The following is a 21645-nucleotide window of genomic DNA, read 5'->3' as shown; positions in this document are numbered from 1 at the left end:
GACAGACAGACAGACAGATCCACCCCTAGATCAAAGCTGACTTTTTATATTGCATTAATATACAGGATGTCCTTTTATGAGCGCTTTTCTATGATGGGTGTATGACCTTTCAAAGCCACATGTCTACAAAACATGGAATAAATAACAGAGGAATGAAATTGGTGAGAGGGATAGAAAGAGATACTTATCCCTGGGAGTTTCTGCAACATTTCCCAGCATGGACTAAGCTCACAACTGCCAGGTATAATCTTATTGTATTCAGTTCTTCATATTTTCTCTACAATTGTGTTCACTAGAAAGACAACTAACAATCGCATAACTTTATTCTACAGTAGTAATCTCAATTGCAGAGCAAATTTAGGGAATACATTCTCAAAATGGTATATACTGTTCTGAACAGAAGAGATGGTTAGATATCTAATTGTTTTTGTATCTCATGACTTTTGAAAAAAGTCTAATCAACCATTTTTTCACAATGCCTCAAAAAAACAGAATTCTAAACTGTGATACAAAGAGCGTGATAAATAGCACATTACAGTCCATTAGTATACACTTCCTGTATCTGAACAGGTTTTTATGGAAATGATACCAAACACATTACAGTCCATTAGTATACACTTCCTGTATCTGAGCAGGTTTTTATGGAAATGATACCAAACACATTACAGTCCATTAGTATACACTTCCTGTATCTGAACAGGTTTTTATGGAAATGATACCAAACACATTACAGTCCATTAGTATACACTTCCTGTATCTGAACAGGTTTTTATGGAAATGATACCAAACACATTTCCCCAAATATTGTTCTGCTCTAGCCCCATTAGATTTCTTTCTCTTGTTCTCCGGAAATATTTTATATAGTTGATGAATGAGCTAGTCTTTTTTGTGTGAAATAGAATATTTTATTTTCAACAGCTTTATCCATGTAGGCTTGTGATCTCCAATCGGCTGTCCAAACAAATGCAAAGCATCATTAACCTGATTTATCGTCACAGGATTCAGGATGAAACATGTTTAGAAGAGATTGTGACTTATTATCTCAGGTCATTATGATAATTTATCAAACTAGTGGGAGGTTGAGAGAAACAGTCAATCTTGATTTCCGCCCAAAGCAGTATACTACCTTTTTTGTAATCATGATTTTGTTGATTGGTTTAGAAGACCTATCTTCAGAAACTGAAGTGATTGATTGTAAAAGTGAAAGGCTTAACCTCAGAAGTGATTGATTGGACACTCAACAGATTTGTTGAGTTATGTTGAATATACTCACGGGTTCTCATTGTCTTTGTGTTGGGAATGTACAGTACCATATGCAGTCATTGAGTTCAAGCTTCACATCATTTACCTTTTGTCTCATTCACTGTACTTTTCACAGGAATTAGCATTGAGAGTTTTGCAATTAAACATGTAAATAGTTAAATTATGAATATTCCGACTTGATGTACTTTTAAACCACTTACTTCAAAGAAGAGGAAGGGTTAAATACAGAAGAAAAGCAACCAACTAGCCTTAAAGCCATGGTTTTGTGAACCAGGGCCCCTCATTTATCAATGTTGCGTAGAAAAGCTTCTAAATGAACCCATACGAAGAAAATGTAGAATGTTTGCAAGTACAAACAAGTTGGTATTTATCAATTGCGCGTACTCTTTATTTACACACACCTGTAAGTATTTTGCCTTGATAAATCAGACATGTTCTAAAACACTGTGCTAGTGCACATGAAGTCTCATTTACATAAAGAACCGCCCTAAGGGAACATTTATGATCACAAACCTTCCCTTAGAATCTGCAAGAAATGTCACTAATTTCTGTTCGCCAACATGGAGAAATGAAAGAAGACAAAGAAAAAAACTTTGCGGATGCAGAAATATAACTTTTGATCACTGAAGTGGAAGAAAAACAAGCCATACTTTTTGGAGCCCTCAACAATGGCTTGACAAATAGAGAAGAAATATTGCTTGGGAGCAGGTTAGAGCTGTGGTGAATTCTGCCTCATCTGAGTGCAGAAAAGTTAATGAAATTAAAAAGAAATGGTTTGATTTGAAAACATGCCATTTGTTTTAGATTATCCACAAAAGGGCTATACATGTAACAGGAAGAGGGCAGAGTGAATCTTCACTGTCAGCTATGGACCAGTGCATTGGCAGCATAATTGGAGAGACCTCAGTGTCTGGCATCATTTGTGATGGTGATACTGAGGACCCTCTCCCAGACCCTGAAGGAATACCGGACACACCAACTGATGGTAAGTCAAGCTTTATATTCTCAACCATATTCAGACATGGACCACATCTAAATATTTTTTATTGACAATAAATATAACAAATATACATTAGGGTTCAAAAGTTTGGGTTCCCTTAGAAATGTCCTTGTTTTTTAAAGAAAATCACAGTTTTTGTCCTATAAAATAACATCAAATTGATCAGAAATACAGTTTAGACATTGTTAATGTTGTAAATGACTATTGTAGCTGGAAATTGCTGATTTAAAAAAACATTTTGTTATGGAATATCTACATAGGCCTACAGAGGCACATTATCAGCAACCAGCACTCCTGTGTTCCAATGGCATGTTGTGTTAGCTAATCCAAGTTTATCATTTTAAAAGGCTAATTGATCATTAGAAAACCCTTTTGCAATTATGTTAGCACAGCTGAAAAGGGTTTTTCTGATTAAAGAAGCAATACATCTTGAGACCAGTTGAATATCTGGAACATCAGCATTTGTGGGTTCGTTTACAGGCTCAAAATGGCCAGAAACAAATACTTTTCTCCTGAAACTCATCAGTCTATTCTTGTTCTGAGAAATGAAGGCTAGTTACTTGGCAATTTCTCGCATGGAATAGCCTTCATTTCTCAGAACAAGAATAGACTGACAAATTTCCGAAGAAAGTTATTTGTTTCTGGCCATTTTGAGCCTGTAATCGAACCCAGAAATGCTGATGCTCCAGATACTCAACTAGTCTAAAGACTGATTGCTTCTTTAATCAGAACAACCGTTTTCAGCTGTACAAATGTACAAATTGATAAATCACACACTTTGCTAAGAAATTATCGCACGTATGGTTTTCAAACATTTCTGTTCGTATGCAACATTGATAAATGAGGGCCTAGACATTTAGCCCAGTGAACTTTGGCCCTGATGTTCTGTATAAATAGGTTATCCAGTTCTTTAAATAAATCAAATCAAATGTTATTTGTCACATGATTCGTAGACAACAGGTGTGGACTAACAGTGAAATGCTTACTTACGGTCCCTTCCTAACAATGCAGAGAGAACAAAAATAGAGAAATAATAGAATACAAAACACGTAATAATAAAAGTAATAATAAATACGCAATGAGTAATGATAACTTGGCTATATACACAGGATACCAGTACTGAGTCGATGTGCAGAGGTACGAGGTAATTCAGGTAAATATGTACAGTACTACTTTGAAGAATCTAAAATCCAAAATATATTTAGATTGAACACTTTTTTGGTTACTACATGATTCTGTATGTGTTATTTCATAGTTTTGATGTCTTCACTATTACTCTACAATGTAGAAAATAGAAAAATAAAGAAAAACTCTTGAATGAGTAGGTGTGTCCAAACTTTTGACTGGTACTGTACATATAACTAGGAATAAAGTGACTAGGCAACAGCATAGATAATAAACAGTGGCAGCGTATGTGATGTGTCAAAAAAAGTTAGTTGTTTCCAATATGACAGACATTTGATGAACCTCTGATTGATTTACACTCCTGCCAGCCTGCAGTCTGATTGGTTCACACTAACCAGCCTGTGGGATAAACTCTGCTGATTGTTTCACACTCTTCAGACTTTGTACTGGTAGGTTTACCCTCCCCAGCCTGTGTGGCTAAACTCTCAACTCTGGGGAACATTAAATGTGTCTGGGAGACTGCATTGAGTCTTTATAAGTTATGACAGCTCTAATACATGTTGTCTCAACTTCATATTGTCAGATTACTGCATCGCTTCATTTCAATTAGCATTAGCCTCAGTCTCGATTATCGCTATTAGAAATCAAAAGATATACAGTGGGGCAAAAAAAGTATTTAGTCAGCCACCAATTGTGCAAGTTCTCCCACTTAAAAAGATGAGAGAGGCCTGTAATTTTCATCATAGGTACACTTCAACTATGACAGACAAAATGAGAAAACAAAAATCCAGACAATCACATTGTAGGATTTTTTATGAATTTATTTGCAAATTATGGTGGAAAATAAGTATTTGGTCAATAACAAAAGTTTATCTTAATACTTTGTTATATACCCTTTGTTGGCAATGACAGAGGTCAAACGTTTTCTGTAAGTCTTGACAGGGTTTTCACACACTGTTGCTGGTATTTTGACCCATTCCTCCATGCAGATCTCCTCTAGAGCAGTGATGTTTTGGGGCTGTTGCTGGGCAACACAGACTTTCAACTCCCTCCAAAGATTTTCTATGGGGTTGAGATCTGGAGACTGGCTAGGCCACTCCAGGACCTTGAAATGCTTCTTACGAAGCCACTCCTTCGTTGCCCGGGCTGTGTGTTTGGGATCATTGTCATGCTGAAAGACCCAGCCACGTTTCAATGCCCTTGCTGATGGAAGGAGGTTTTCACTCAAAATCTCACGATACATGGCCCCATTCATTCTTTCCTTTACATGGATTAGTCGTCCTGGTCCCTTTGCAGAAAAACAGCCCCAAAGCATGATGTTTCCTCCCCCATGCTTCACAGTAGGTATGGTGTTCTTTGGATGCAACTCAGCATTCTTTGTCCTCCAAACTAGACGAGTTGAGTTTTTACCAAAAAGTTATATTTTGGTTTCATCTGACCATATGACATTCTCCCAATCTTCTTCTGGATCATCCAAATGCTCTCTAGCAAACTTCAGACAGGCCTGGACATGTACTGGCTTGAGCAGGGGGACATGTCTGGCACTGCAGGATTTGAGTCCCTGGCGGCGTAGTGTGTTACTGATGGCTTTGTTACTTTGGTCCCAGCTCTCTGCAGGTCATTCACTAGGGCCCCCCGTGTGGTTCTGGGATTTTTGCTCACCGTTCTTGTGATCATTTGACCCCACGGGGTGAGCTCTTGTGTGGAGCCCCAGATCGAGATCGAGGGAGATTATCAGTGGTCTTGTATGTCTTCCATTTCCTAATAATTGCTCCCACAGTTTATTTCTTCAAATCAAGCTGCTTACCTATTGCAGATTCAGTCTTCCCAACCTGGTGCAGGTCTACAATTTTGTTTCTGGTGTCCTTTGACAGCTCTCTGTTCTTGGCCATAGTGGAGTTTGGAGTGTGACTGTTTGAGGTTGCTTGTTTTTAGGTGACCAAGTACTTATTTTCCATCATAATTTGCAAATAAATAAATGTAAAATCCTACAATGTGATTTGCTGGATTTTTTTTCTCTAATTTTGTCTGTCAAAGTTGAAGTGTACCTATGATGAAAATTACAGGCCTCTCTCATCTTTTTAAGTGGGAGAACTTGCACAATTGGTGGCTGACAAAATACTTTTTTGCCCCACTATAGCTGTTTGAACAGTTTCACATTTCTGGGTGGTCACAGGGAGAATAATGTTACACTGTCTTTAGATAATCTCCTCTTGAATGTTGGTTTTAATGTGTTTTCTTTGACCTGTGAGAAATGTATTTATGTTGGCTCTCTGTCTCTTCTTTAAATATTGAATACTGTATATCAAGCAGCCCACTTCAGCCCACCATACATAGCACAGGAGGTTGGTGGCACTTTAATTGGGGAGGACGGGCTCATGTTAATGGCTGGTGCTCTCAGACGAGACTATTCTGAGTAGATAGCCAGAGCTAATGTATTTCCATTGAGAACGCACAACGACTATACCACTAAGCTAAGAATGACGTGAATAATCAAGTTAATAAAGGCTGGGTAGTTAGATAGCATATCGTTAATATACTGGCAAGTTCAATGTATTATTATGCGTTTTTTAAGGATAGCGTAACCAACACAGTAAGCCAACATAACGTGTAGCGTAAATAATTTGGAAAGTCATTACTTTATTACATTGCTCAACATTTTCTTAACATTTGTCATAATTAGTTAAAGCAATTAATTTGTTTCCGCTCTCGTCGGACTTCCGCTGCATATTTTCTTCAAATCTTAAAACGTTGTGAAGCCACGGCATGTGTGGCTTCACAAAGTGTGTCAAATCGGAGGGCCTGTTGTCCGGGTCTCTGTCAGTCTCTATGGGGGTGCCACAGGGTTCAATTCTTGGACCGACTCTCTTCTCTGTACACATCAATGATGTCGCTCTTGCTGCTGGTAAGTCTCTGATCCACCTCTACACAGACGACACCATTCTGTATACTTCTGGCCCTTCTTTGGACACTGTGTTAACAACCCTCCAGACGAGCTTCAATGCCATACAACTCTCCTTCCGTGGCCTCCAGTTGCTCTTAAATACAAGTAAAACTAAATGCATGCTTTTCAACCGATCGCCGCCTGCACCTGCCCGCCTGTCCAACATCACTACTCTGGACGGTTCTAACTTAGAATATGTGGACAACTACAAATACCTACGTGTCTGGTTAGACTGTAAACTCTCCTTCCAGACTCACATCAAAACATCTCCAATCCAAAGTTAAATCTAGAATTGGTTTCCTATTTCGCAACAAAAGCATCCTTCACTCATGCTGCCAAACATACCCTTGTAAAACTGACCATCCTACCGATCTTCGACTTCGGCGATGTCATTTACAAAATAGCCTCCAACACCCTACTCAATAAATTGGATGCAGTCTATCACAGTGCCATCCGTTTTGTAACCAAAGCCCCATATACTACCCACCACTACGACCTGTACGCTCTCGTTGGCTGGCTCTCGCTTCATACTCGTCGCCAAACCCACTGGCTCCAGGTCATCTACAAGACCCTGCTAGGTAAAGTCCCCCCTTATCTCAGCTCGCTGTTCACCATAGCAGCACCCACCTGTAGCACCCAAAAGCAATTCTTCCTTTGGCCGCCTCTCCTTCCAGTTCTCTGCTGCCAATGATTGGAACGAACTACAAAAATCTCTGAAACTGGAAACACTTATCTCCCTCACTAGCTTTAAGCACCAGCTGTCAGAGCAGCTCACAGATTACTGCATCTGTACATAGCCCATCTATAATTTAGCCCAAAAAACTATCACTCCCCCTACTGTATTTATTTATTTATTTTGCTCCTTTGCACCCCATTATTTCTATCTCTACCTTGCACATTCTTCCACTGGAAATCTACCATTCCAGTATTTTACTTGCTATATTGTATTTACTTCGCCACCATGGCCTTTTTTTGCCTTTACCTCCCTTATCTCACCTCATTTGCTCACATTGTATATAGACTTGTTTTTCTACTGTATTATTGACTGTATATTTGTTTTACTCCATGTGTAACTCTGTGTTGTTGTATGTGCCGAACTGCTTTGCTTTATCTTGGCCAGGTCGCAGTTGTAAATGAGAACTTGTTCTCAACTTGCCTACCTGGTTAAATAAAGGTCAAATAAACAAAATAGTAGGAGTATTTGAACACAGCTCGTGTGCCTCAGCTGCTGTAACGCTACCTCTCATTCACACAGGTACGTGTTCATTTTCTTTTATTGTCAATGTATCTCCTCAGTGTCGATCAGTCTATGTATCATCCCTTGCTGCTGCTTGAATGGACTTCTTCCCTTCTCTCACCTCCTTGGCTGCTCTTTTAAGAACCTTAAAGGGGGCCAGACCCCTGCTTGTTTTATGTTTGTTTACACAGGATATGATGAAATCTGCTCTGTAACAATACAGATCTTGAGTTCATATTCATGACACATTGCACACATACTATGCACATTATGCATAAAAATTACAATGTAATCATCATTTGTAACAGATATGGTGGCCATTGGCTCAACTTACCCCATGGCAAACATTTTGACTATATTAGCCCACACAGCTACAACAATGCACTTTCATGCTAAGTTTGCTAGGTATAGGACCTAGTACTGAAACGTATAGAGACCACAGCTGATGTACACTTGGGTTAAGATACAATAATCATGAAACCTCTTAATAACACAATACATTTATTTTATAGTTTCTTGGACCTAACTTGCTTACCATTTTTACATGTGGATTCTTCCTTCAGACTCACATGAAATTATGACCTGACCAAGATAAAGGAAAGCAGTGTGACACAGACAACAACACAGAGTTACACATGGAGTAAACAATAAACAAGCCAATAACACAAACAAGTCAATGACACAGTAGAGAAAAGAAAGTCTATCTACAGTGTGTGCAAAAGGCATGAGGTAGGCAATAAATATGCCATAGGAGCGAAAAAATAAAAATTTAGCAGATTAACACTGGAGTGATAAATGAGCAGATGATGATACTGGTGTGCAAAAGAGCAGAAAAGTAAATAAATAAAAACAGTATGGGGATGAGGTAGGTAGATTGGGTGGGCTATTTACAGATGGACTATGTACAGCTGCAGTGATCGGTTAGCTGCTCAGATAGTAGACATGATTCATTTTGCGTATGGTTTCCTAGAAACAAGGGTGGCTAAACTAACCCTTTGGCTCAATTTACCCCACTCTTCCCTACAGCACTTTTTTCTGTTCTGACAATAACACAGCTGACCTTGTGGCTTCCATCAAAGGAAACAGCTTTATTGACAAAATGTCTGAGAAAGATCGACAGACTTCTGTGAAAACAAGTTTCCGTCAGTACAAAAGAACGAACACCACTGACTCCTTACCAAACGGGTCAAAAACAGGCCAAATCAAAGTTTGAGTCACATGCGCCGAATACAACCTTACAGTGAAATGCTTACTTACGAGCCCCAAACCAACAGTGCAGTTTCAAAAAATACTGGTTATTGGAGGCAACTCTCATGGTTGATGCATTGCAGCAATTTTGTGGAGTAATAGTCAACATGACCTGTTTTCATTTTGGCAACCTGAAAGAGAAACGACAATGTGCAGTATGTGTTTTTTTAGTTTTTTTTTTACAATGGTCTACTTTTTTTTTACAGCAATTCACATGGCCGTCTTATTTAGCTTGATTCAGTATCTCTGGTACATATGTGACCTGTTTCAGGAAACTAGGCGTATGGCCACATATGGTCGGTCATATGGCTTGGGTTCCTTACTCCCTTGATGCCACAGATAAAGCGGAACAGTGGATTTTTTTTTTAACCTTTATTTAACTAGGCAAGTCAGTTAAGAACAAATTCTTATTTTCAATGACGGCTTAGGAACAGTGGGTTAACTGCCTGTTCAGGGGCAGAACGACAGCTCGGGGGTTTGAACTTGCAACCTTCCGGTTACTAGTCCAACGCTCTAACCACTAGGCTACCCAATCATATTTAATTAGTTGTAAATGTTTGTTTGTGTTTACAGGGAAAGCGTATCCTCCAGAGTTCTACTACGACACGTACAGTCCGCTGTGGCAGAACCGGCCTAGAGTCTATGGCTTCAAACTGCAGTGGACCCAGATGAACCCCAACGCTGTAGATCGCATCGTGGCCTACCGCCTCGGCATACGTCAGGTAGAAGTTTGTGTGTGTGTGTGTGTGTGTGTGTGTGTGGGTGTTTGCTGAACCTAACCCCAACCCTGGACGTAAAAAGGCCTTTACAGATGACAGAAGAATGACATGATAGAGAGAATAGCAGGAATAAACGTCATGGACATAGAGGCTCTCTGGATATTCTCAACTCGTTTTGTTCTCCTTGGGCGGCTCCATCGGCCCTGTGGAGAGAGAGCACCTTGTGGAGAGAGAGCACCCTGTGGAGAGAGAGCACCCTGTGGAGAGAGAGCACCCTGTGGAGAGAGAACACCCTGTGGAGACAGAACACCCTGTGGAGAGAGAGCACCCTGTGGAGAGAGAGCACCCTGTGGAGAGAGAACACCCTGTGGAGTCAGAACACCCTGTGAAGAGAGAGCACCCTGTGGAGAGAGAGCACCCTGTGGAGAGAGAGCACCCTGTGGAGAGAAAACACCCTGTGGAGAGAGAGCACCCTGTGGAGAGAGAGCACCCTGTGGTGAGAGAGCACCCTGTGGCGAGAGAACACCCTGTGGAGAGAGAGCACCCTGTGGAGAGAGAGCACCCTGTGGAGAGAGAGCACCCTGTGGAGAGAGAGCACCCTGTGGCGACAGAGCACCCTGTGGAGAGAGAGCACCCTGTGGAGAGAGAGCACCCTGTGGAGAGAGAGCACCCTGTGGCGAGAGAACACCCTGTGGAGAGAGAGCACCCGGTGGAGAGAGAACACCCTGTGGAGAGAGAACACCCTGTGGAGAGAGAGCACCCTGTGGAGAGAGAACACCCTGTGGCGAGAGAGCACCCTGTGGAGAGAGAGCACCCTGTGGAGAGAGAGCACCCTGTGGAGAGAGAGCACCCTGTGGAGAGAGAGCACCCTGTGGAGAGAAAACACCCTGTGGAGAGAGAGCACCCTGTGGAGAGAGAGCACCCTGTGGAGAGAGAGCACCCTGTTGAGGAAGGAGTGGGAGCCGTTGGACCTTTTTACCTTCAGATAGAGGAAAGGCTTCAGATAACAGTCAGCATTGATTGGTGGTCGGCCCAGGCTACTTTAAGAATGTCAATCTTTCTCTCTTTCCTCACTCTCTCACAATTTCTTATTCTCTCATCCTCTCTCTCTCTGGTTCTCCTTTTCTCTCTCCTTGTCTGATTTCTCTTTCACACACTTCCTACATTGTGGTGAAAGACAACAGTCCCATGTCAAGAAGCGTTTTCTACAGCAACTGTTGTATCACCCAATTAAGCATCCATCCAGTCTAGTGGGCGTTTGTAGTGTGCTTGCAGTGATGCCTTCTGAATTGTCCCAGAGTGGATTATAGTAGTGTTGTATTGTACTTTATGGTATTGCTAGTTGTATTGGTTGTAGTAGTCTATTGTGTTGTTAGGTAAAAGGTTCAGCTACATAGCCATGTGAACACTGTTGTGCCTAGCTTCTATGTGTCTTTGCCTCAAACGTTTCACAACATTAGCATGTTGGTAGCGTGGTTAAACTGAGCCTTGATGCCACTATATGTGGTCTCTTTCATTTTACCAATAATAATCCCCTACTGTGACAAAGTGGCTCCCTCCTTATGGTCACAGCAGGCATTGACTTTCACAACATATAGTAATGTGGGCTAGGTCTCTACACAGTCTGTTGATGGGCAGAGAAACTGTTGATCGTTTCAGGCTTGATCACAATAACCACCACCATTCAAGGAAGATACTGTATTCAGACATTGCTTTAAGGTCTGTATGTTGTAGTTTCTGTTGGCCTTTATCGGTTCAGAAGAAGCTCTTATTCAGAACCACTGCATTACAGGCGACAGTAAAGCCTTCTGAACTGACGTCCTCAAATCTCTGCCCAAACTGAGTGAGTCTTATACCTGCCGTTCTAATCTGTTAGTATAATTCCATATTTGTTTCCTTCTACACCCCGTCAGGAATTTACGCTTGAAAAACACATTAAAACCGAGCTTGTTTGTGTACCGCAATGATTTTTCTGTCGACGATCTCGATCGGCCTGTTTGGTAATAAATGAGGATGCGCTCGCGTGACTCGTTCATCCGTCATGGGAGCCAACGAGACGCCGGCTTCCTGCTTGCCAGGCAGGCTGTTGTTTGAGCCCTTGCCAGGAAGATACATTCACTCTTCCTTCGCTGGCATTCAACTGGTCCTTTTCACAATTTCACAGATTAATTCTGTGCCGGTGCTAAAATGAGCCCACAGTAATTCAGCAATCACATTAACATTCTAATCTGTTTTGCTGTTGTTTGGAGAGAGAAAGAAATAAGGAAATAGGTCTTCCTGTCTGCACTCTTTTGCTGTTGTGGTTTTTATCTCCTACCTTGCAAGCAGAAAATCGTTGTTTGCGAGAATATATTTTCTTTCCACTCCCCCCCTCATCTCAACTAGGCTGGGTATCCTTGGCCTCCCACCCTGCTGTGTTCTTAGATACAGGAGGCATACGCTGAGAAGAGGTTAAGAATGAGTTCATCGGTAACATTTACTTCTCCTTCATGTTTCGTCTGGATGAGCCTCTCCAAGTTTCATCTGGGTGAACCTCTCCATGTTTCATCTGGGTGAGCCTCTCCATGTTTCATCTGGGTGAACCTCTCCATGTTCTTCTGGGTGAGCCTCTCCATGTTTCATCTGGGTGAACCTCTCCATGTTCTTCTGGGTGAGCCTCTCCATGTTTCATCTGGGTGAACCTCTCCATGTTCTTCTGGGTGAGCCTCTCCATGTTTCATCTGGGTGAACCTCTCCATGTTCATCTGGGTGAACCTCTCCATGTTTCGTCTGGATGAGCCTCTCCATGTTTCATCTGGGTGAACCTCTCCATGTTCTTCTGGGTGAGCCTCTCTATGTTTCGTCTGGGTGAACCTCTCCATGTTTCATCTGGGTGAACCTCTCCATGTTCATCTGGGTGAACCTCTCCATGTTTCGTCTGGATGAGCCTCTCCATGTTTCATCTGGGTGAACCTCTCCATGTTTCATCTGGGTGACGCTCTCCTTCATGTTTCGTCTGGATGAGCCTCTCCATGTTTCATCTGGGTGAGCCTCTCCTTTCATCTGGGTGATGCTCTCCTTCATGTTTCGTCTGCCAAGAAATGATCTTGACCCTTTTTTACTTTTCCAATTTTCTTCCTTTGCGATGAGCGTTCTGATTTCATCCCTCTTGGCGATTGTGAAATCGATGGAACATGAACGAGTAAGGAGAAGAGAGAAGAGCAGGAGAGGGAGAGTGAGAGGAAGGGATGTAGGAGAAGAGGCCCCTTCATAAATAAATAAATGCTTAGATAACCCTGGTAGGACACTGAGTGGGGCGCGCTGAGACAGTTGTGCAGTAATGAAAGCGTTGGCACGTGGACCACTCTGTAACGGTATTCGTCGTTGGAAGAAGAGGAATCATCGGACCAAAGTACAGCTTGGTAAGGGTTCATGCTTGTTTTATTAAAACTGAACACTATAAAAAAAGAAACTAGAGAATACCCGAAACAGTCCTGTAAGGTGAAAACACTAAACAGAAAGTAACTACCCACAAAAACCCTGTGGGAAAAAGCTACCTAAGTATGGTTCCCAATCAGAGACAACGATAGACAGCTATCCCTGATTGAGAACGATACCTGGCCAAAACAAAGAAATACAAAAACATAGAAAAAGGAACATAGAATGCCCAGCCAAATCACACCAAGACCAAACCAAAATAGAGACATAAAAAGCTCTAAGGTCAGGGCGTGACACACTCTTCCTACACACCAGTCCTCCTCTCCTCTACCTGCTTTTTATAGCCAGAGCAGACCAGCGAATACTACACCTGTTCTGTTCTGTTCCTCTTCCATTCCCACAGAATCATTATCAGTCCCCCTCACTGCTGCCTTTGAATTCATACTGAGGGCTGGTGTGCTTTATGCCTCTGTAATGAATGGCTCTCTGTTATCGTCTGGGGCCTGGACAGACAGGCGGACGGACGGGCAAGCTAGGCCGGTCGGGCTGAGGAGAGACAGTGTGAAACCGTAGTTGAAAGGAAGGAACGTAGGAGTGAGGAGAAGTACAACGCAGGATCACAGATCACCTTGTCTGTCTGTCTGTCTGCCTGTCTGTCTGCCTGTCTGCCTGTCTGTCTGCCTGCCTGCCTCTGCTTCTGTACACTCACTACTTCAAGGCAAGGAAGCCTTTTCCTTTTTACTCTCTCTCTCTTTCTATTTCCTTCCTTCTCTCGTTCATTGCAATGAGGCAATGACAGTCTTTTCCTTCTTACTCTGCTCTGTCTCTCTCTTTCTCCCTCTCTTTCTCCTCCTCCACAGTCAATTGATCTGTCAGTCAGTGTTGGATCAGTACGCAGGGTGAGGAGCAACACAGATCAATAGCAGCAGACTAATTACATGCAGCCAATCTCTCTCTCTCTCTGTCCCCCTTCCTCTCTCTCACTGCCCCCTCTTTCTATCTATCTCTCTCTCTCTCTATATCTCTCTCCCTCTCTCTTTCTCCCTCTCTCTCGTAATATTGCGAAGCCACTTTGATTAGTCCTACGTTTCACTCTGCTCCCGCTCGTCTGTTGCTGCAGTCAAGTGAACTTACATGTGATAAGGCACTCTGCCTCTGTCTGACTCCCTGTTAACAAACACTTTGAGTGAAAGGTAATGGCATACGCAGAAAATAATAACTGCGTCAAGTGGCGACGAGTCAAACAAACAATAATGGGGAAATAAAACAGAAGCACCAAACTTAAGGAAGTCGAACAGAGACCCATTGTTGGAAATCACGTTCAAATAGTGAACGGGTTCTGTAATGAGCAATTGCAGTTCGATTTAATTATTTAAAAGACAATTCTGTTCCCTGATGGTGGAAAGATGGATTCATCAGCTTCCATTTGCTCAGTCAGTTTGAGGCAGAGTGGTTCTGAAGCCAAGATTGGCATTTAAGGCCTCCATCTGCCGTTAACAGCAGTTACTACTTCCTCACACACGCACACACACACATGCACGCACACACACACATGCATGCACACTCACACACGAACACTCCTGGGCACTCATACACACACACACACTTCCTCAACTCTCATCCCGAACCCTTCCAATTCATGCCAATTAGCAGAGGTGCCTTTTGTACTCTGTGGTAGAGTGTAAATTAAAAGGGTTGGCGCAAGCAGTTACAGCCTGTGTACAATTATCAATAACAGACAAAAGCAGATTTACCTGTGAACCTAACTTAATGACAACTCTCAGTCGGTAATTACAGAGCAGACACACTCTAGTTAATTACTTAATTGTCTCTGGCCTAACAAACACACACGCACGTATACACACACACACACACACACACATTGCATCATTACAAACTCATCTATCGCTTCTCTCTTTCCCTCTCTCCTCCCTCTCCCTCTCTAGCCTGGCTTCAAACACTCACACAGACATATGGTGACTAATTGTGATGCAGAAGCTGTTACAATCCTCTTTTCCAGGTCTCTGCTATCCTACAACTGATCCTCTAGGAGAAAATACAACCCTCTTTCCTCTCTGTCTTTCTCTTTCTTGCCCCTCTCTCTTCTCCCCCCTCTCTCTCTTTCCAACTCTCTCTCTTTCCTTCTACTCTCTCTCTTTCCTTCTACTCTCTCTCTCTCTCTCTCTCTCTCTCTTCCTCTCCCCCTCTCTCTCTCTCTCTCTCTCGTTGGTGTGCATGCTGGGAGTAAGTTGGGAAGCAAGAGTGATTGTGGGAGCGACTGGAATTATTTTCACTCTATTGGGTTTTGGTGTGTATAAATGCATATACACTACTGTTCAAAGGTTTAGGGTCACTTAGAAATGGCCTTGTTTTTGAAAGAAAAGTACATTTTTGGTCCGTTAAAATAACATCACATTGATCAGAAATACACAGGAGTGATGGTTGCTGATAATGGGCCTCTGTACGCCTATGTAGGTATTCCATAGAAAATCAGCCCGTTTCCAGCTACAATAGTCATTTACAACATTAACAATGTCCACACTGTATTTCTGATCAATTTGATGTTATTTTAATGGACAAAAAAATAGCTTTTCTTTCAAAACGAGGACATTTCTAAGTGACCCCAAAAGTTTGAACAGTAGTGTATATTGAGTAATTTAGTTGTTGTACTGTCTCAATATAACTAAGCACGTATAGGGGTGGTGGGACAGTTGAGATTGGTTTTCTCGAGGGAGCAACCAGCGGGAGGGGCTGGTTGCAATGGCCACTCATGGAGCTTTGGAGTTTGAAAAACTTAGTCAGCGGCATTGGGTAAAGATTCCTGCTGCGGCAGCGTGTTCCGCGGAAGAATGTTGTTTAGCAGTGGCCACTATCATTGGGTATTATAGCATAAAATCAGCCTCAAGGATGAATAGCGCTGTACTGATATTCTTAGATTCCATTGAAAATGTGAATATGATAGTTGAGAGTGGTGTTGTGTTACCGTGTAATACTTTATTGTTAGATATCTACAATAAAGAAGGTTATTTTTGGATGCAAATCTCCTTTGCTGGAACATGTCGTGTCTCATATGATTTTAAAGAAGGATACTGACAAACTGAAGTTAGCGTTCAGTTTTAAGATTTATGGATTTGATTATGTGCTCTACGCTTCTACTGAACCAAATGCTTTGGTTGTGGAAGAGAGTGGCATTTGTTATGTTATTGCCCAGAGAACGAGCGCAGAGCCCGGTAGCAGCTGTAGCGCTGGTATAGCTAAAGCACCACTGAGAAGGGATGAACAAGCTAAGCCGGGTTCAGGGGAAGGTGGGTAGATGTGGTGGAAAAGTAGGAAAGGAAAGCAGTGTGGCTATGGGGGCAATTGTGGTCAGGAAAAAAGAATAGGGGGGAAACAGTCGGTGAGACTGCGATTGAGGTTGCTGAGGGGGTGCTGGAATATGAAATGGGAGTTCAAGAGGAGAGTGCAACAATGGAAAATTAAGTAGCTGTTTTTAAAGTACCGAGGAGTAAGAGGAAGAATTTAAGGGGTGGCAAAGGCTCTAATTCCAAGAGGAAGGGAGAGATTGATAAATCAGTTTAGGATAAACAGGTTGTAGAGGTGGAATTTTATTCGGGGGACGATAGCGATAGTGAGGCATCTGATGCATCACAACAAAATAGCGAGAGAAATGTGGTGGAAGGGAGGTATGGGATTGAGAAGGTACGACATTTTTTTTATTTGACAAAAGGGAAGAAATATATGCAGGAGTATAATGTAACAGATTATTTTCCTAAATGTTCATTGTTTATTGAATCTGCAACATTTCTGATGTCAAAAATAACGGTGGGAGGTTTGACAAGCCCTGAAATCTCTAGACTCAAGAAAGTGGTCACGAGAGTGACAAGTGATTTAAATTCTAAAGGAAATGAAAGAGTTCAGTCCCAGCCTTAACTCTGTAAGGAAATGTGTTTTCTGTCTCTTACTCTGCATTTTCTTTCAGCCATGAGCAGTTTTAAGATGTTTTAAATGTAAAAGGGGCGAGAGACGTAAAAAAAAGAGCCGTAGTGTATGAGTTAATAAAGGGAAAGGGAAGTGACATACGTTTTCTACAAGGAACGCATAGTAATATGGAAAATGAAGTTATGTGTCAACAGGAGTGGGGGGGCAGTGGTGTGTTGTCACAAAAACTCAAAAAGTGGGGGTGTTGACATCCTGTTCTCAAGAGGGTTTTTGCCTTTATCATATGAGGTTGAGGGGAGGTTATTAAAAGTTAGAGCCAGATATGAAAACATCACAATGTGTCTGATAGATGTATATGCCAGTAGTGGCAGTTGATAGGGTTTGTTTTTTAGAGACATTATCAAATACCATTGAGAAATGTAATACTGAGGATTATTTATTTATTGCTGGGGACTTTAACTGCACAGTCAGTGATTTAGACAGAAATCACAAAGAACCTCATAAAGCCTTATTGTGAAACATGAACAGTGTGATATTTGGAGGAGTCAACATGGAGGCACGAGACAGTACACATGGGCCCAAGTGAGAGAGAACCCCATCTCTCTAGCCAGGTTAGATAGATTTGATTGTTTTGAGCATCAATCTCAGATCTGTAAATCAAGTGTGATAACCCCAGTGTTATTTTCTGATCATTGTTTAATAACAGAGGTAGTGTTTATTACAGTTTTTCTCAATTGCTAAAACACTAAAACCCATTGGCTGAACAAAGTTCTCAGTTGCTAAAACACTAAAACCCATTGGCTGAACAAAGTTCTCAGTTGCTAAAACACTAAAACCCATTGGCTGAACAAAGTTCTCAGTTGCCTGGACTCATTTAGCTAATTATGTAATCTGTTGTCAATACCTTAAACCATTTCACATGAGAAAACACAATTTGCAGATCTCACTGACTTTTCAGCAAAACTCTAAACACATTCTCATTCTCAAAACACTTTCTGCACTCTAATGCACATGTCATCCATACTGGTAAACACAAGTGGCAACAATCAAATACAAATAGAGAACACATGTCATTGATTGAACACAACCACTCAAAATGGATTTAACCTGTTTCAAATGATGCAACACAACCAATATAAGCCAGTTCAGAGAGCAAACAGGTTGTTGAAGGTGGGAAGGAGAAAGTCTGAGAATGGATACTGTAGTACAGTGCATTGTATGCTGTATACTGTACAATGGATGAATTGTATGGCCCTGAACATTGTGCTTTCCATTTATTAACAGTACTGACTGCTCAATAGATTTTGACTGGTTGCAGGTTCATATCAACAAAGAACAAGAATTACAGTATCACAGAGACAAAGAACAAGTGTGTGAGATGCAGGGTACAGTACTGTAAAAATAGGGGTACAAGGAGGAGGAAGAACAAAAAAACAAATTGCAAAGAGCAAAGCAGAGTAGTAATTTCTGATACATTTTGAGCTACTATGATAGAACATGTTTTCGTTCATCAAAAGACAATGACGGAAAAAAATGAATATTTTTTTAGATTAAAAATGTATTTTTCCCTGAGAATTGTATGTTTTGAACAATGTGTTTTCTATTTTTCGTTGTATTGTTTACTGACTGCTTGAGAGTGTATATTATTCTGATCACTTTGTTTATGATTTGAGAGCAATGTTTGATTTTGAACACAGGTAAAACTGTTTTGAGGCGAATGTTTCATTTTGCAAGAGGAGTCAGAGGTTATAGTGCTTGAAGATGAGGTTTTGTGTTTAATGTTTTCAGGAAATGGAGCAAGGTTTCAGAAATTGTGTTTTAGCAATTGAGAAATACAGTAATGCTGTAAAACCCAAAAGCGCATACTGGAATTTTAATATAATGTTATTGAGTGACTTCAGGAAATGTTGTAGTTTGTTCTGGGAGAGGTGGAGGTCTCAAGAGGACAGTTTTGTATCCCTTCAACATTGGTGGGATATAGGGAAAATCCAGATTCAGCAATTCTTTAATCAGTGCACAATGAAGGTCACCAGAGATATCACCATATCAATGAACACGCTAGAGTCTGAGATAGTGGAACTCCTGACGTTTGTTGAGACCACAGGAGTTCGAGGCCATACTCAGAACCTCAAGAGAAAAAAAGCTGCATTGGCAGACCTGCTGGGTATCCGAGCACATGGGGGCACTGGTGAGAAGTACGTTTCAGGGAATCTCTGAAATTTTCTTTGGTTTAGAGAAAAAGAATGGACAGAGAAGAATTATTCATTGCCTCAAATCAGCTGTTGGACAGGAGCTCACTAGCCCTAGTGAAATTAGAAAGAGGGCAGTAGAGTTCTATGCTGAGCTACACAAGTGTGAGTGCAAAGAGGATAAAACAGTGACACAACAGTTATTTGAAGGGCTCCCACAAGTGGCTGCAGAAGCTCAGGTTGAGCTAGAACAACCATTGTCTTTGCAGCACCTATACACTGCAGTAAAAGGCATGGAAAATAGTAGGGCACTGGGCAATGATGGGCTTCCCATTTACTTTTTAAAGTCTTTTTGGGCTATGTTGGTGAAGGATTGGCTAGCAGTAGTTAATGATATTTAGGGTTACTACCGATAAGCTGCAGGAGGGCTGTCCTCACCCTAGTGGGGTGAAAAACTTGAGGCTGGTGGCCTTATTGTGCACTGATTATAAGATCCTGTCCAAGGCTTTGTACAACAGGCTGAGGGAGGTGATGGGGCAAATTATACACACAAACCCGTCCTACTGTGTTCCCGGCAGGCAGATAGGGGATAACTTTTCCCCGATTCTGGATTTTCTGGACACCTCTAGGGCTATTGGGTTGGATGCTGGTCTAATTTCAATTGATCAGGAAAAGGTATTTGACTGAGTTGAACATCAATACTTATGGCATGCTTTTGAGGCATTTAGTTTCAGCTCTGGGGGATATATGGTGACATTGAAAGTGTATCGAAAGTTACCTGTGGCTTGAGTGCTCCTTTTAAAGTGTGTGGAGGTGTTAGGCAGGGGTATTCATTGTCGGGAATGTTATATGCCATCGCTATAGAGCCACAACTAAATAGGATTGAAGGGGTGTACCTTTCAGAGGATATTCCTCCTATTCCTCCTATTCATCTCTCAGCCTATGCTGATGATGTAGTTATCTTCTTTGGGACTCGGGGGCAGTATTGAGTAGCTTGGAAATAAAATGTGCCCAGAGTAAACTGCCTGATACTCAGGCCCAAAAGCTAGAAAGTGCATATAATTAGTAGATTTGGATAGAAAACATTCTAAAACTGTTTGAATGATGTCTGTGAGTATAAGATAACTCATATGACAGGCAAACTACTGAGAAGAAATCACACCAGGAAGTGGGAAATCTGAGGATTGTAGTTTTTCAACTCATTGCCTTTCTAATATACAGTGTAAATGGGGTAATATTGCACTTCCTAAGCCTTCCACTAGATGTCCACAGTCTTTATAACCTTATTTCAGGCTTCTACAGTGAAGGGAGAGAGAATGAGAGCTGTTTCAACCAGGTGTCTGGCAGAGTGCCGTGAGCTGATCACGCGTGCCCCCGTGATCAGACTGCCTGGTCTTGCCCGTGCCTCGTGAGTTTTGATTTGTGAACTAAACGCGCTAACAAAAAGGAGGTATTTGGACATAAATTATGGACTTTATCGAACAAAACAAACATTTATTGTGGAACTGGGCTTCCTGGGAGTGCATTCTGATGAAGATCATCAAAGGTAAGTGAATATTTATAACGCTATTTCTGACTTTTACTGACTCCACAACTTGGCAGGTATCTGTATGGCTTGTTTTTGTGTCTGAGAGCTGTACTCAGATTATTGCATGGTGTGCAAAAGTGTTTTTGAAATCTGACATTAAGGAGAAGTCTATCTTTAATTCTGTGCAAAACACTTGTATCTGTTTATCAAAGTTTATGATGAGTATTTCTGTTAATTGATGTGGCTCTCTGCAAATTCTCCGTATGTTTTCGAGGCACAACATTACTGAACATAACGTGCCAATGTAAACTGAGATTTTTGGATATAAATATGAACTTTATCGAACAAAACATACATGTATTGTGTAACATGAAATCCAATGAGTGCCATCCAAAGTTTTTTAAGCTCTTAAATTATGTAAATTTATGAATGATTAAACATTCATGAATGTTTAATATTACAATTTTGTCATTTGAATTTGGTGTGCTCCAACTTCACTGGATGTTGTCGATTTTGTAAAAGCGAGAATAAACGTGGATATTGAGTTCTTCTTGGCCCTAAAAGATCTCCCATTGTTTGAGGAAAAGTGGGCTTACGAAGGAGCGGTGTGTTTTCTGGAGGGGAGACCATTTTTGTCAAATGAAATAAGTTTAATGTAAATGTTTTCTTTTTCTTTATTAGGTATTTATGTTAATTTGAGAATGACACATTTATTGTTTCATTTTTGAAAAGACACAGAGTGCCATTATTTGTGTTAATATAAAATTAAGGTTTAATAAAAACTCGAAACTCCCTCTCTCTCTTCTCACTTTCTGTATCTCTCTATTTCCCCTCTCTCTCTGTCTCTCTTTCCCCCTCTCTCTCTCTCTCTCTCTATATATATATATATATATATATATATATCACTCTCTCTTCCACCCCCCCCCCTCGCTCTCACTCTCCGTCTCTCTGTCTCTCTCTCTGTCTTTCTCTCTGTCTCTCTCTCTCTCTCTCTCTCTCTCTCTCTCTCTCTCTCTCTCTCTCTCTCTCTCTCTCC

General features: G+C 41.3%; 1 protein-coding gene across 1 annotated transcript in view; it reads left to right on the top strand.

Annotated features, from left to right (window-relative positions):
- LOC109879218 (MAM domain-containing glycosylphosphatidylinositol anchor protein 2) overlaps positions 1–21645 on the top strand; it is a 425402-nt gene that overhangs the window by 271297 nt on the left and 132460 nt on the right. Inside the window, exon 11 of the mRNA XM_031800190.1 lies at positions 9391–9539. Coding sequence (XP_031656050.1) covers positions 9391–9539 — 149 coding nt within the window. The remainder of the gene's footprint in view (positions 1–9390; positions 9540–21645) is intronic.

The sequence above is a fragment of the Oncorhynchus kisutch genome, linkage group LG21 (genome assembly GCF_002021735.2).
Source record: "Oncorhynchus kisutch isolate 150728-3 linkage group LG21, Okis_V2, whole genome shotgun sequence".
Lineage (NCBI taxonomy): Eukaryota > Metazoa > Chordata > Actinopteri > Salmoniformes > Salmonidae > Oncorhynchus > Oncorhynchus kisutch.
This window is presented reverse-complemented; position numbering and strand designations above follow the sequence as displayed.